This window comes from Hippocampus bargibanti, linkage group LG07 (genome assembly GCF_051943395.1).
Source record: "Hippocampus bargibanti isolate YZ-2025 linkage group LG07, ASM5194339v1, whole genome shotgun sequence".
Lineage (NCBI taxonomy): Eukaryota > Metazoa > Chordata > Actinopteri > Syngnathiformes > Syngnathidae > Hippocampus > Hippocampus bargibanti.
Genome location: NC_142740.1, coordinates 27,320,535 through 27,336,778, shown reverse-complemented (window position 1 = coordinate 27,336,778; position 16,244 = coordinate 27,320,535). Strand labels below are relative to the sequence as shown.

The following is a 16,244-nucleotide window of genomic DNA, read 5'->3' as shown; positions in this document are numbered from 1 at the left end:
CAGTGCAGTGTATTTCTTTCATTACGATACAATAGCACATTTATTATACATAAAATAAGGTATATTTTGTGTCGTTTTACGGCTTATTTTGTAGAAAATACTGTTTTATAGGGGCCTGGGAACATATGGACCTGGGAACATATTATTCTCATTTTAATGGTTTCCTATGGGAAATAAATTTTTGGGATACACACTTACACATTGTCTGGGAACCAATTAAGTTCGTAAGCCAAGGTATCACTGTAACAGTAACGTTGACAGAGTTTTTAAACAACATCCTTCGGCGATACCTGCGTCGCATGACATGGCTTTTCTGTTCCTCTGGGGCTTGACGGGTGCCTGCGGTCTCAATCCTTCTTCGTCTGAGGGAGTGAAACCAAATCATGGGATAGCACTGTTAGGTTGTTTTACACCAAACTCATTCAAGCACACTTGAGTGATTCAAATGGGTCATTGTTACACCTTGAAGAATGGCCATTCTTGAAAATGATCAACTTTGACAACTTACTCAAATGACATCAGATGGCATAGACAAGAAAATGCTAACGCACTGTTCTAGTTACGGCGGGTTTTCCGGAGGTAGCAAAAAATCTAATGTAATGCATTTTAATGCTGTTTTTAACTCATTCACTACAATTCCGAGCGCAATCAAGTCGAACTGAGAGTCAATTTTGGTATAGTTTGTGTTCGTCCAATTTTCGGACCACTGAAAATATTCTTCTTTCAGAAATTTCAAACTCTAAGTCTTGTCTCATTTTTAAGAAAACAGTTTTTTTTCTTTGCGGAAAGTGCCACATATTTTGTCTCATTTTTAGGAAACTTCAGTACAACATTTTAGCTAATATTGTTTTTCTACCTTTAATTACGTTAGAATTTGCCTTCTGTTTTACAAACATCAAATTTAGGAGGTTCACTTCCATTTAACTCATTTGCTGCCAATCACAAATTTATTTGGGAATTGAAAATATGACGGACATCGCCATTCCGGAATTTGTTCGATTTTTGTTCTTGCTTGCGTGGGTGCCAAATAAAGCGCTGGCCATGGCCTCTGGCAAAGTTTTCCTTTCCACAAGGGGGCAGTATTAAAAATTCATCAGAATGAAAATTTTTAAAAATAGCGTCTGAAGGTCGTGGTCATAAGTACGGGTGGTCGTAAGTCGAGCTGGTCGTAAGTCGGATGTTACCTGTATTTTGTTTTTTTGTTTTGTTCTATTGACTTGTGTTTACTTCCGGGTTGAGTGAACGCTGGTGCGTGTGGCTGCCGCTGCTCACCCGCAGAAAAACTGATCCTTTGACTGTAAAGTGACCTTGAGAGTTTTGAAAGGCGCTTAGAAATTAAATGTATTATTATTTATTATTATTATTATTACTATTTATTTATTATTATTATTATTTTCACCGACCTTGACTGGCAGCTCTGTCAGGCAGACCGTGCACAGATCTGCCAAATGGCGGGGCTAAAGGTGGAGGGGGCAAAGTCCTCTCCGGTGCCGGGTCTTTCATGAAAGTCACGTAAGACGCTGTCTTTGGCTGTTGACAGTAAAGTCAGTAAATGTGTGCGCACACAGAAATAACATCTGTCGTCACCAAACTCACACCTTTTCTGGAATGGGCGGCGGTTGACCGTCCAAATCTCTTCTTTTTTCCTGGTCCTTCTTGTCTAACGTTGCTGGATCTCTTTCTCCATCGGCATCCTCTTCTGATGTAACAGGTAAATGTAAATGGTCATTGTTGTATTTTGTCTTACTTCACCCAAAAAAATGTCACACAAATCAGAAATAACTATCAATATAAATTTGATATGCGATCCATGTAGTTGGCATTACAACGACAATTATACGTCTGTGTAAGCTCTCAGTCGTACAGGAGCGGTCCATCGATGAAAAGGTTTCTACAGCCGTCATCTGTACAAATTTGAAGGTGTCGGATGTTTCGCTTCTTATGCAAGACGCTTCTTCAGCGAACTAAAGTCTTACTGGTAGTATCGGCCCTATATATATATATATATATATATATATATATATATATATATATATATATATATATATATATATATCCCCATACCACTCCCTGCCCCACTCCCTCCGGTAGTGGGGCAATCAGGCCAGTCGTTAGTCAGGAATGTAGGAACAATTGGTGGGGCTGCAGGGAGTGGTCCTCTGCTCCCCCCCAACCTGAGAGTAGGGACCTATCATAGCAGTGTCCGGCGCCGCCATGTCTGGACATTAGGGATATATATATATCTGTATATATATATAGGGCCGATACTACCAGTAAGACTTTAGTTCGCTGAAGAAGCATCTTGGATAAGAAGCGAAACTTCCGACACCTTCAAAAAAGTACAGATGATGGCTGAAAAAACCTTTTGATCGAACGACAATTATAGCGATACTCACGATTAATTATTTCAAACAAGTTGCAACGGAACAAATAATAACCATTGAATGTGTATAAGCCGCACCGGTGTATTTCAAATAACTGCTGCTGTGAAATGTAAATTTCTCCCCTGCAAGACTAACAAAGGCAAATCCAATCCAATATAAAGTGCACCGGACTATAAGGCGCACCTTCAATAAATGAAAAATGTTTTCCAAATATAATATCGAAAAAAAAATCTGAATTTAAGGGACAGCCACATTATAAGGCGCTATAGTAAAGGCTGGGGTTATCCACTACTTCTTCGATCGTGAAAAAATGGAGTCGGTGGCTGCTGACAGTTGCAAGACCTGTTGTGGCTCAGTATTACTTCACATATAAGGCGCAGGGTCAACGTTTTAAGAAAATTAAGGTTTTTGAGTGTGCCTTATACACCGGAGAGCTCGGGTGTCAAACTCAGGGCCCTGCGACCAGATGTGGCTTGTCACATCATTTTACGACGCCTGCGAAAGCGAATCAAAAATGACAACGTAATAACATGATAGGCTGTCCAAAACGTGTTAGTTGATGCCATGACCGGGATTACCGAGGTCTCCCCAATGGACTTTGCTAGGTCTCCATACATTGCTTTCTCATGACGCTCTTGCTTGGCTTTCAGGAGGCGGGGAGTCAGACACCGAGGGTTGGGTCGTGTCCTTGGAGTCCTGCAGTTTCCAATCAATCGGCGCCAAGTACGTCTTTCGTTGACACCGATTGAAACGTTGAATGTATTCCCTCTTCTGACCGACCGCGATCCCTCGTCTCTCTCTCTCTCTCTCTCTCTCTCTCTCGCCTCTTGACCCTCAAGTCCTCCCGGGAGAAATTGTCCAGATATCCCGACGCGGTGTGAAATCTTTGAGGGTGGTGCCACGTCGCGAAGTGGACTTCCCCGCCTTTACTTTGCCAGACCCGACTCAATTTTTGAAAGTTAGTGCGTATGCAGTGCTGCTTTTGTATCTTTTTGCGCGACTGCGGCCACTTTTTGCCAATGGAAGTCCAATTAAACATTGGGCGGTCTAAAAAATAGCATTGGGAGTATGACTCAATATTACTTCACATATAAGGCACACTTGCGTAAAAGGCACAGGGTCATCTTTTGAAGAAAATGAAAGCTTTTGGGTACCGGAAAATAATTGTCACGTTTTCTTACCAGGTAGCGTGTCAGAACTCTCCAATCTATGCCTTTGCTTCAATTTGGATAAATTGGGTTTGCTACTTTGCGGCGGAGGTTCAGGTTTCGCCACGCAAGAGACCGGTCGCCCGCCGTAGCCGCTTCTCCATCCTTCTACGCAAGCATCGGGACTGATGCGGATCTCCCCGCTCACTTCCTGTTTGGGTGAGGGCGTCCTGTCCGAGGGGTACGGCGGCAAAGGTCTTTGAGTGAAATAAGGCGCTTGGTTTTGTCTGTCCGCCTTCCACACACTCCTTTCCGTCCACTGGGTGTCCGACTGTATATCCATTTGCTTGCCTTCCGACCACGAGCGGTCGATCTGTCTACCGCCTAGCCGCTGTCTCTCCATCTTCCGATCGATTTGCCACTGCGTGTGTCTCTCCGCTGTCCATTGTCTGTCCTTTTGGCGGTCTGGGTGTCTGTCGGTGGTCCACGCCTCTCCTGGCTTTTCATCTGAGCGCCGCCTCTCTGTTGTGTTACGCTCTCCCGGCCTGCCGTCTATCCACATGTCCTCGGCCTGCAGCACCTCGGTGTTCCTCTGCTTGTCGTCCGCCCAGTACTTGTCGGCCTCCATCGGCGGATGCTCGGGCACTGCGTCCTTTTTGCAGCCACGAAAAAAGAAAGACATGTTATTTTCTTGGTAAGCAGTGCAGAAAACACTTTATGGAGGAAGATAATGTCAGAGATATGACAGTAATTAGATTTGGATTGGGAGAGAAACAGCAGCTTCTATATTTTGTTTTTCTACTTCCTCTTTTCCATCCGCGTTCTTTTGATCACACGGCTGCTGTGAAATGTAAATTACTCCAGTGTGAGACTAATAAACTTTTATCTAATCTAATCTAATCTAATCTAATCTAATACGCTGGGAAAAGCTATCTTTGACAAGTACTTTTGACGAGCAGCGTAAAGGGTGTGTTTAAAGTGACAGCGCTATGACAAACCGGATATGTATTTAGTAGTTTCGTACAAATCTTAAATTTGACTGTACCTCAGTGGGAGAGTAAAAGGGGTGTTTGCTCCCTCCCATCCCTGATTGTAGAAAGCCTGGAAATGGTTGCGGCGGACTCAAAGCCAGAGTATTTTTCCCATCGGGTCCGCTGGCAGACCTCGGGGGCTGGAGGAGCGTGTATACATTTTCTGTGGCCGGCCTAAAGATAGTACACAGGAGCATGAACAGTTGGCGATACTGCTGAGACAAACAGTCGAACACACAAATGCTCCCAATGGAACTTCAGATCCTGATGTCAGTACCTTAGACACCCCCCACCCCAAACAAACCCCCAAAAAAGATGGATGGGTTTGACTCTAGTTATTTTCTGGCACAGAGTATGCAAACTGCCGGCTGTCGTCGACATCTGTGTCTTCACGCCTGTGTACACCCTAAATCGCGCGGTATATTTAGTGAGATGAGGCACATATTTGTCGGGGATACTCGGGTGATTCACGGCTGATTAATGTCCTCAGAAGAACTACGAAGAAGCGAGAGAGGTCACTCGAAGATGCGTAGCAGATGGTATTTTAGTGGCATCGTTTTGATGTGAGAGTAATAAAATCGAAATCTAATTTAATGGAATTTAATTTAATAATCATACATTACATTTATAAACCCCTTTCAAAACTCAGACACTTTACAATTACAGGATAAAGTTTTTTCTGCGCCTGAGCAATGGGATTTAATTTAATGTAATGTAATCTGATCTAATATAAAAATCTAATATAATAATAATATAATTATAACAATAACAATATAAGATGACAATCTAATCTAACATAAGATAAGATATGATAGGATAATATAATATAAGATAAAATAAAATAAAATTTCATCTGTGCTGTATGTCATGCATATTAGCATATTTGACAATAAAGCTGACTTTGACTTTTGATAATATAATATAATATAATATAATATAATATAATATAATAAGAATAAAAATAATAAGATTTTAAGATATTAAGATACTGTATTAAGATATTAAGATAATAATATAATATAACATCTATCATAACACAACACAACATAACATATAATATCATTTATCATATATAATATAATATAATATAATCTAATAAGATAAGAATCCTCCATTCCTTTTCAATTGCTGCTGTGGACTGCAAATTTCAAATAAAGGTATTCTGATTCTGATTAATATCATGTAAATAATATCCTATAATATCATATAATAACTAAAAGGATGTTAAAATTCATTGTGAAAGGAATACCGAATGGAGACCGCCCAAAAGGCAGCTATGCGAACCGCTATATTACCTGCATTTTTAAATGACTGTCGGGTGATAATGATTGGTGCATGAAATCAACAATATTACTTCAAAGTCCCTTGATGTACGTGTGAAATGACTTTTCCACATGTAAACCCAGCAAGTAAAAAGGGCTTTTCAATCAATGTCGGTGTACAGACCCCACTGACGCCCGAGCAACAGTGTGATCGCCGTAATATTCAGCGTCGGAATCCTGGTTGGACAGCATCTGGTTGCGGTTTCTGCGGAAACCAAAGATGGCGAGTACGTTTCTTCTCTTCTTCCTCCTCAGTGAGTGCGTGTTGTGCAGAGAGGAGAGTTGACTGGAGGAGGAGAAGAAGAAGAAGAAGAAGAAGGTCAGAGATGGCATTTCAGACAAACACGGTCCTGTTTGGCACAGTCATGCCACATGTCCTCTGTCAACTCATCGTTGAATCCAAAAAGCACATGCTTTTTTTTATTCCGTTTGTCCTTCTGCTGTTTAGTTGTTGCTAGGCAACATCTCTCCATACACAATGGTTAACCTCTTTAAATTCCTCCTCTTATTTTGTCATTATGTATTCCGATTGCAAATCTTTTTCTAAAGCATTTCTGCATTTTCTTCTTCTTCTTCTGAATGGAACATTTAAAGAAGCTCAACATTTCTACATATGCTACTTGTGTAAAAATCACTTCACTCATGTATGAGTAATATTGTTGATTTTACAAAATTAAAGATTGTTTCTTAATTAAGTATTGAAAAAAAAAATCTAAGTTTCTGCTTGTCTGCGAAGCTCAATGCATTCAATGACCTTTACATGAATACGATCTAATGAAAGAATTAAATGTTACTACGCATATATAATTGATGGTTTCTTTGAAATTAGCACGTCTCCCAATGTTCACGGGTGCATTCAATTACCCCCGAAGAAAATAAAAATGCAATTCTGGATGCATTTTATTGTGGGGCAGAATGACTGAAAATTACGCATTTAATAAAAAGCTAATTTTGACTGGTGCATTCAAGGACCCTTGGATAAAAGAGAAACACCTGTTAATTTCAAGGATGAAAACAAATTCCGCGGTGCTTCTGATACAATTTCTAACGTGGGTGATTTCCTCTGAAATTAAGTTTTTGATTTGTGTTGAGTTATAGGAAACATAAAAAACTCCATGAGTGGTGATTTATGAAAATGTTAAAGGACAACTGACGTCTCCGGACAAGTTCTATCCATAATTTGTAAAATGGCTTCAAATGACTTCTACTGAGCGTATTTTACAAAGATTCCACCGCATATAGCTATATTTTACGTTATAAGACTCGCGCTGAATATTCAGGAAGTCTTGTTTTTGAGTTGGTGACGAGTCCGTACGTGACGTCACTAAAGGACCGCCCTACACCGTAAAAAAGACGCAATGTATTTTGCTGTATTTGTTTGGTCTGGGGACCTTGAGTTGCACCCAAAAGCCGCCAGAAGAGGGCATCCAAGCGCCATATAAGGAATTTAAACAGCTTCTTCCCCCAAGCCATTAACTCTTTGAACTCTTCAACAGTAGCCAAAATGGAACTGTATAGTGCCACTTAGCAGTTTTTTTGACGACGATACTAGTGCAGGGTGTTCTACCGGAAACAAATTCCTTGTGTGTTCTACATACTTGGCAATAAAGATGATTCTGATTCTGATTCTGATTTATCAGCCTGTGGAAACGGAGGTGGCCACTGGAGTTTGCCATTTTGTGCCTCTTTTTTTGGGTGAGAGATTTTCACCCAATGTTGCCTCAAAATGGCACAAATAAATTCTTTCATCGATTGCAAACATGTATGCTTTCCTCTTCAGAACTATTTGAATCATATTCATAACTGGATGTGTAATAAGAAAGCATATTCTCCGAATCTGAAGCCATTGTTTTGATTCTTGAGCAATGCAAGACGTCTTGGCGTGACGTCACGAACTGGGGGCGGGGCTTTCTGAAAATGCCCAATTCGTAGCTCATTTTTTTGCAGATTTTGGACACTTTAAGTCATTTTTATTGGTGTTTTGCATTTGACTAAAAATATCATACTGCGTGTTTTGGGTATTTTGGATGCTATAAAACGTTCTTCTGCTGTCAGTTAAAAAACAAAAAAGTGACGTCGGTTGTCCTTTAAGAGGGAAGAAGAAAGCACTTACCTATCTGGTAGGACTCTTTTGGTATAGAAATCTGGAAATCCATCATCCAGCGGGCTTATTCCTCCATTTTCACTACAATTCTGATTACACACAAAAAAGTAACACATAAAAATGTGCTTCAGGGTTACTTTGTTGACACTTGATTCTTTTTACGAATGTAATCAAAGAAATAGATTGCCATTTCCGGAAAGATGACATGAGCCAACGGCTGTTATCTTATTCGGATAGATCTCTCTCTTTTTTGACAAGTGCAAAGCAAAAAAAGGCTCAGAGACAGTTTTGGGTCATGTTGAATTCAAGGCACCAGTGAGCTGTAAATATAAAATTAGCAGCTTTTCAATGAACAAAACAAAAGAATGGGGTTAAAAATAAAAACAATCCACAAATTGGCAAATTTAAGATTGATGAAATATGAATAAATACGCAGCGGTGCATTGTCCTTGTACCGACTATTTATTTATTTGTGTATTTATGTGTGTGTTTATTTATTTATTTATTCATTTTTCTATTTATTTTCTTATCTATTTATGTATTTATTTAGATTCACTTATTCACAAAGAGGGTACAGAAAGTGCTGAAGAATGAATGACTCTCTGTGTCTGTGTTGTCATATTATTTGTTATTTAGTTTTTTTGTTTTTTTTTTACTTCATGTTACTTCCGGGATGAGTGTGGCTGCCACTGCTCACCCGGAGAAAAAATAACCTGTGACTGTAAAGTGTCCTAGAGAGTTTTGAAAGGCGCTTATAAATGAAATGTATTTTTTTTTCTACATACATACTGTATCTACAGGTTACCTCTACTAAAGTACACAGTGTTTAACTAATCCGCTGCCATTCCCGAATTTATTCGGGTTTTAGTCGTTCTTGCATTGCAGATAAAGCGCTGGTCAGACCTCCGGCAATGTTTTTTCCCTTCCACAAGGGGGTAGCATTTGCCTTTTGTCCATGTTAGCGCTTTGTTACAGCTTCAGCTGTTGTTAAAGTGCTACATAAATCAGTATGCATGTTGCATTATATTTTGTACGGCTGCCCCCATTTCAAGCTCAGATAACTCCAGACCCATACAATTTAGGAATTAACTCTTTTTTTTTCTGATGAAAGAAGATAGTCTAAGGTTTCTAATGCCGCATTGAATGTGTATGTAGTCCTAAAACACAATATCCTGTGGGTCCTGGAATTTGACTGACAATGACAAAAACCCTGGTTTCTACAAATGATGAGGTTGATAGAGGAAGTAGTCAGAGTGAAAGGTCCCAAACCGTATCGGCTGGTAGGTATCCTCCTTTGTGCCTGCGTGGAGGTCTCGGGCGAACCCTGGTCACGTGGTGGAGAGGCAGACCCTGCGTGGGCAACTCAGAGAGACCCTCCCAGGAGGCTGACCGGGAGAGCGGCGTGGAGTAGGATTGGATAGAAGGGGGCGGCGAGGAGCTAGAGTCATCGCAGAGACCTAAAGGACCAAGACAATACACTTTGTAGATGGATAGATCCTGGAATGGTCGGCAGTCAATCCCCCTGCACATACGGACCTTGATGTTCACATCTTTGGAGCACGGGGAGAACATGCAAATTCCACACATAAGAACCAAGACTCAAACCCATGACGTCTTACTGTGACGCAGACATGTAATCATGACAACACACCATACTGCCCATAACAGTTCAACAATCAATCGAAATTTGATTGTTAATTGTCCCTATCATCAATCAAGACTATTCCTTTATACACCCATTACAGTTTTGCTGCCACTGAACAAAAAAGAATGATTCATCTTTCAGACGGGAGGACTGCAAAAAGGAATAATGGGCTCATCAGAAAGTACGCTAATGGAGCAATTTGTGTCACTGCAGGGGGGGGGGGGGGGTTCGGAGGTCTGACGGGAAAAAAGACAAGTCGAGGCAGGATGTGTGGTTTACTACTCACTCAGCCTGGTGGAGACGGGTCGTATTCGTCTTGTTCTTGAGCTGCGCTTCTTAATGGCTATTGTGTCCTGGAAGGGAGAAGGATGATGAAAGACTGAGACATAAACATGGTGTCTAGACCAAAACAAAGAGTTGAAAAAAATAACTTTTTAAGCCTTTTTTTGTTGTTGCTGCAATGTTTTACACAATCTTCCAACAAAAGTGCAACATATAAAATAAAGATAATAAATAACAACTGAGACTCAACAAATACAGAAATCTTTGAAGCATTTAAAGTATCAAGTTTGGTTGTTAGCATAGACAACTAGTAGCTTTGCAGAAAAGTTACCGGACTGAAGAAAGTAAGGAAAACGAGAGGGCTGAAGATTGACCCCTGAGGAACACCTCCAAAGACACAGACTCAATTTTAGCTGTATTTGCACTTGGCTAGCATCTATCCTAGGTTGTATCTTGCATATTGCGCAAAATTGGGAATTTTGTGAGGCGGGGGGCGTGTCTGACCGCAAATGGAAGACCCGTGTCATAAAACTCAACAGGAAGTGAACCAATTTGAGGAGAACTTTTGGGCGAAATCCGGCCCTTGTTGTCCCAAAACAGCTTGTGTTAGACATTTGGGGGAAAGCTTTTTTTTTTGTTTAACCTATGCCGATATCTATTGTGCTGTACTTTTTGAAGATTATTTTGAGGATTGGCTATGAAAAACAGGTCGCCGGGTCAGTTCATTGCTGCTCGTGGCTTTTTAATGATGCTTCTACCTGAGGTGGAGCAGAACTAGATCCCTGTGGTTCTCCTCACAGCGCACCCTCACTTACTATACTGGTGCCGAGCTCCTCCTCAGTGATGTCCAGAGAGTCTCTATGTTTATTGAACCTCCAGCCCGTTCCCTCTTCGCAGGACCCATCCCGGCGTTTGTGATGAGACACCTGGCGGGTCTGGGATGGAGAGCGGAATTTTCAAGATGGATTTTTGACCCCTCAAAGAACGCATGAAAAAGGATTTGGATAACATTGTATTTACCAATGTCTTGTGGGTGGCGTAGAGTTCCTGGAGGATTTGGTCCACGATGGAGTTAGTCAGATAGGAGACAACAGACAGTTTGACTTCTCTGTAGAAAGATTAAGAAGGGAAACGAGTGAATGTGAGTTATTCCTTTGGTTTTAAAGGACAACCGACATATCCGAACAAGTTGTGTCCACAATTTGTAAAATGGCTTCAAATGACTTCTACTGAGCGTATTTTACAAAGATTCCACCGCATATAGCTATATTTTACGTTTTAAGATTCACGCTTAATATTCAGGAAGTCTTGTTTTTGAGTTGAGGGTCCGCACGTGACGTCACTAAAGGACCGCCCTTGACCGAGATTTTCCCCCAATGTTGCCTCAAAATGACCGGGATAAATTCTTTAATCGATTGCAAACATGTATGCTTTCTTCTTCAGAACTATTTGAATCATATTCATAACTGGATGTGTAACAAGAAAGCATATTCTCCAAATCTGAAGCCATTGTTTTGATTCACGAGCAATGCAAGACGTCTTGGTGTGATGTCACGAACTGGGGGCGGGACTTTCTGAAAATGCCCAATTCGCAGCTCAATTTTTTTTGCAGATTTTAGACACTTTAAGTCATTTTTATTGGTGTTTTGCATTTGACTAAAAATATCATAGTGCGTGTTTTGGGTATTTTAGATGCTATAAAACGTTTTTCTGGTGTCAGTTAAAAAACAAAAAAGTGACGTCGGTTGTCCTTTAAATGAGACAAGTGGAATGATAATGACTCCTTAGAAAACAAGACAAACTATTGGTGTTGTATCTTCCAAAGTAGATAACTAACGACAATATGTGAGATGAAATATGTGTACAATTGTAGATTAAAAAAACAAGTTTGGTGTTGCACTTTACTATTGAAACAAAATAAAAGACAAATTATGGATATTGGACTTTCTGAAAAAGAAGACAAGATGTTTTTTTATACTTTCACTATGTACAGTTTTTTATGAAACATTTTTTGCAGTTACATTATACACCTCCACTTCTGACATTTTTTACTAAGCTTAGAATATCTTGTTTTTTATGTCTTTACCCCCTAACCCCCTTTCAAATTGCTGCTGTGGACTGCAAATTTCCCCTTTGTGGGACTATTATAGTAATTTTTGCTTTTACATTCTCCCCCCAAAAATAATCCAGAAAATGGATGACAAACTTTGATAAAAAGAAGACAAACTTGTGTTAATGTGTGTAAAAATGTCGATAAACTCCTAGAAGTAAATTCTATACAGTTAATAATAATAATAATATAATACATACAACATAAACATGAAAGACTTACTCTAAGGCTCGGTGGACATCCTGCGCTGCTCTTTCCATCAAGGCGGTGCGAATGGCGGGACGTGGAACGGACACGCGATCAGCGACGGATGAGAGCGGGGGGGTCAACCGCTCCGCCGCGGCAGATGATAAGGGACAGAGTTCACGGCAGAGAGACACCATCGAATCAACGATCACCTGCACAAGGAAGAAGTTTTTTTGAGTAACTTAAGGTGGAGGAAGCGAATTATGATTTTTGGCATACGGTATTTCTTGATGTATAAGGCACACCCCCAATGAATGGTGTATTTTCAAACATTTTCCATATATAAGGCACACTTGACTATAAGTATCTCAATGAACTCAATGAATGAAATACGTTTGGCAAATATAATATATTTGCCAAACGTATTTCAAATATAAGGCATATTTATAAACGTTTTTCAAATATAAGGCACACCACATTATAAGGCGCTACAGTAGAGGCTGGGGTTACGAACTGCTACTTCTACATGGGGAAATGGAGTCGTGGCTGCTGACAGTAGTTGCGAGACCTGTTGTAGCTCAATATGAGTTCAGATATAAGGCGCACCTGCGTATAATAATAATACATTTGATTTCTAAGCGCCTTTCAAAACTCTCAAGGTCACTTTACAGTAACTGGATCAGTTTTTTTTCTGTGGGTGAGCAGCAGCAGCCACACGTGCCAGCGTTCACTCAACCCGGAATAACTCAAATAGATAGAAAGCTAGCCAGCTAGCTAATAGATAGTAGCCAGATAGCTAGCTCGGTAGATAGCTAATAGATAGACAGCCAGATAGCTAGCTAAATAGCTAATAGACAGAAAATAGATAGCTATCTAGGCAGCCAGCTAGGTAGCCAGCTAGATAGCTAGAAAGCTAGGATACACATATAAGGTGCGGGGTCACCTTTTGAAGTAAATTGAGGCTTTTCGGTGTGCCTTATACACCGGAAAATACGGTAATTGGGATTTGTGTGACAGAGAAACAAACTCATACACGTCAAAATGAAGCTCTTCAACTAACTTTCGCATTGATGAAAAAGTTTCTTCAGCCGTCATCTGTATTTCTTTGAAGGTGTTGGATGTATCGCTTCTTATGCAAGAAACTTCGTCACTAACTTTGGCATTGTTCTTTCTTTTGGGCCAACAAGCCTGAGCACAAAAAAGCATTTACCTGAAGCTCCTTGTCTGCGGCTTTGGCAAGCTCGCCGGCAAGCGAGTCCAGACGCTGTCGTACTGGCCCATCCACAGAGAGAACGTGGGCCAGCTCGCATAGGGAGGGGAATAGCTTGGAGCATACAAAAAAAAAAAAGAAACCGTGCTTATCGTTTTTTTTTTGCTCCATGTGACAAAAGTCTGATGGCGAACTTCCCGAGACTCACCGCGCGGGAATTCCTGGCCTCTTTCAGCACTTGTTTGGCTGCTTGAATGTCATCCGCCTCACCGACGCCTCGCAGCAGGCAGACTTGGTTCTGAACGCGTGCGCATAGACGTTCCATCACCTTGGAAACACGGACATATAGACACACACAAATATTTGGACTGATTTCTCAATTTGATTATGGTTTCTTAATTTTGATCAGGTTTGTGCAGTTTGGATGATTTATTCATACGTCTGTGTAAGCTCTCAGTCGTACAGGAGTGGTCCATCGATGAGAAGGTTTCTTCAGCCGTCATCTGTACAAAAGCCACATCAAGTATGTCCGAAACCTTCACTTTTGTACAGATGACGGCTGAAGAAACCTTCTCATCGATGATTTATTCATGAATGTATTTATTTTGTGGGGGCCATATTGAAAAATTGTGAAACATTCAGTCATTTATCATTTGTAACATTTTTTTCGATCTTTGTGGGTCAGAATTTTGTAAGATTGATGTTGATGTTACATTCGTCACATTTTTGTAGTATATTTGTCAGATTTTTTTTTTTAGCCAGGTGTTCGTTATTGTTGTTTGCCTACCAACACATTTATTTTTTATACTTTAGTGTGTTTTTTTTACACATGATTTTCATCATTTTTGTCATGTTTTTTTACGTCAAAAATTTTAGTAGCTTTGTCAGATTTTTTGTACTGTAAATCAGATTTTTTTTTGCCAGATATTTTTTTTAATTTCATTTAGCTTATTAACATTTTTCACTTGTCATTCGTTTGTATTTTTTTTATGAATGCTCATCTTTTTTGCCATGTTTATCAGTTCTTTTTTTCTTTGTCAATGACCTAATTTTGTTAGAAATATACCAGATCCTTGTCAAAGTTTAGTTGTATTTTTATTATATATATATATATACAGTAAAGTCTCGTTATATCGATATTCAAGGGAGTCCGAAAAAATATCGATATAACCGGGACTATCGATATATACGACCCTGTTTGCATGTTATTTTCTCCGTGCGTGCATAGAAATAGTATCGATATAACCGGGACTATTGATATATCCGATATCGATATAACGAGACTTTACTGTATATATATATATATATATTTTTTTTTTACACACACTTTGACATGAAATCAATGCTAAACACCAGAACTACCTGCTCTGCGGTGCTGGTGACGAGGCCTTGATGCAGCCGAAGAGCCTGACGCTGGGAGAAACGCTGAGTCTGGTTGTTCCTCACCAGTGCCCGCTGGATCTGTGCAGAATGTCAGGAAATAGGCTGTCATAACCCACTTCAAAAAATAAAAACAAGCGTAAAAAAAAACAACAACAAAAAACAAGGCACTGACTTTAGTAAGTGCCTGCTCCGTCCTTTCGGGGGCGCTGCGGTATGCCTGGCTGATGTCGCTCAGGGGGAGAGGCATGTACTGCAGGGTGAAATTACTAAAGATAGGAGGAAAGAAGTGGGAATGAGTTGATTCAAACACGCATGGTATCCACTTATCCACGGCTGCCACCATTTTTTTGCGGGTTAGTTAAGTTCAATATGCCCAGTGGACAAGGCCAGCCCATAATATCCAGGCTATGCTCGAGAGTGAGTAATACCCTCTCCACCCATGTCATACTTGGCCTGAGGCAACGACTGAACATTTTAAGATAGCAATGTGGAGAGCATCAATTTGTCAGGCTCGTGTTGCCGACTTCAACTTGGGCAATGCAAGTCTCGCAGCACAAATTACAAAATGTGATAGAATAACTACTAACAAAAAAATGGTGGTCATCAACAACAGTAAAAATGCAGGAAATAATGGCAATGGAGTGATTTAAAGGACAACTGACGCTTCCGGACAAGTTGTGTCCATACTTTGTAAAATTACTTTAAATGACTTCTACTGAGCGTTTTACAAAGATTCCACCGCATATAGCTATATTTTACATCTTAAGACACATGCTGAATATTCAGGATGTCTTGTTTTCGAGTTGGTGACGAGTCCGTACGTGACGTCACTGAAGGAACGCCCCTGACAGAGAAAGCGACACACAATGCATTTTGGGTACTTTGTTTGGTCTGAAAACATCGTGTTGATCCCTGTTGATGGTGACATTAGAAGTAAAACACATAAATAACGCCATGGTGAATCGTTGTGTGTTGCACCAAGACTACTATTTGATACTAGTTGACACAAATTCCCAGCAGACAAATCAGCCCATTTCCAACGGAGCTTGGGCGCCATCTTGTGCATTTTCTGGGCGCTACATTGGAGTCCAGACGCCTCAAAATGATACGGAAGGAATTCTTCAATCGATTGCAAACATTTATGCTTTCCTCTTCAGAACTATTTAAATCATATTCATAACTGGATGAGTAACAAGAAAGCATCGTCTGCGAATCTGAAGTCATTGTTTTGATTCTCGAGCAAGGCAAGATGTCCTAGCGTGACATCACGAACAAGGGGGCGGGACCTTCTGAAACTGGCCACTTCCGGTTTCATTTTGAAGTCGTTTTTGGACACTTTAAGTCATTTTTATTGGTGTTCTTCATTTGACTAAAAATATCAGCCTGCGTGTTTTGGGTATTTTTGATGCTATAAATCGTTTTTCTGATGTCAGTTAAGT

General features: G+C 40.3%; 1 protein-coding gene across 3 annotated transcripts in view; it reads right to left on the bottom strand.

Moving 5' to 3' along the window:
- LOC148896038 (capping protein, Arp2/3 and myosin-I linker protein 3-like) overlaps positions 1 to 16,244 on the bottom strand; it is a 54,761-nt gene that overhangs the window by 17,656 nt on the left and 20,861 nt on the right. For all 3 annotated transcript variants that reach the window (XR_016115470.1, XR_016115471.1, XM_088999885.1), the window contains exons 23-38: positions 14,978 to 15,071; positions 14,785 to 14,883; positions 13,631 to 13,750; positions 13,423 to 13,536; positions 12,249 to 12,424; positions 10,937 to 11,024; positions 10,732 to 10,851; positions 9,921 to 9,987; positions 9,259 to 9,446; positions 7,999 to 8,078; positions 6,010 to 6,171; positions 4,578 to 4,737; positions 3,566 to 4,184; positions 1,599 to 1,699; positions 1,404 to 1,530; positions 291 to 362 (exon numbers count right to left, since the gene is read on the bottom strand). Coding sequence is in view for 1 of the 3 variants with exons in the window: in XM_088999885.1 (XP_088856011.1) it covers positions 291 to 362; positions 1,404 to 1,530; positions 1,599 to 1,699; positions 3,566 to 4,184; positions 4,578 to 4,737; positions 6,010 to 6,171; positions 7,999 to 8,078; positions 9,259 to 9,446; positions 9,921 to 9,987; positions 10,732 to 10,851; positions 10,937 to 11,024; positions 12,249 to 12,424; positions 13,423 to 13,536; positions 13,631 to 13,750; positions 14,785 to 14,883; positions 14,978 to 15,071 (2,387 nt within the window). In the remaining 2 variants the exon portion in view is untranslated. The remainder of the gene's footprint in view (positions 1 to 290; positions 363 to 1,403; positions 1,531 to 1,598; positions 1,700 to 3,565; positions 4,185 to 4,577; positions 4,738 to 6,009; positions 6,172 to 7,998; positions 8,079 to 9,258; positions 9,447 to 9,920; positions 9,988 to 10,731; positions 10,852 to 10,936; positions 11,025 to 12,248; positions 12,425 to 13,422; positions 13,537 to 13,630; positions 13,751 to 14,784; positions 14,884 to 14,977; positions 15,072 to 16,244) is intronic.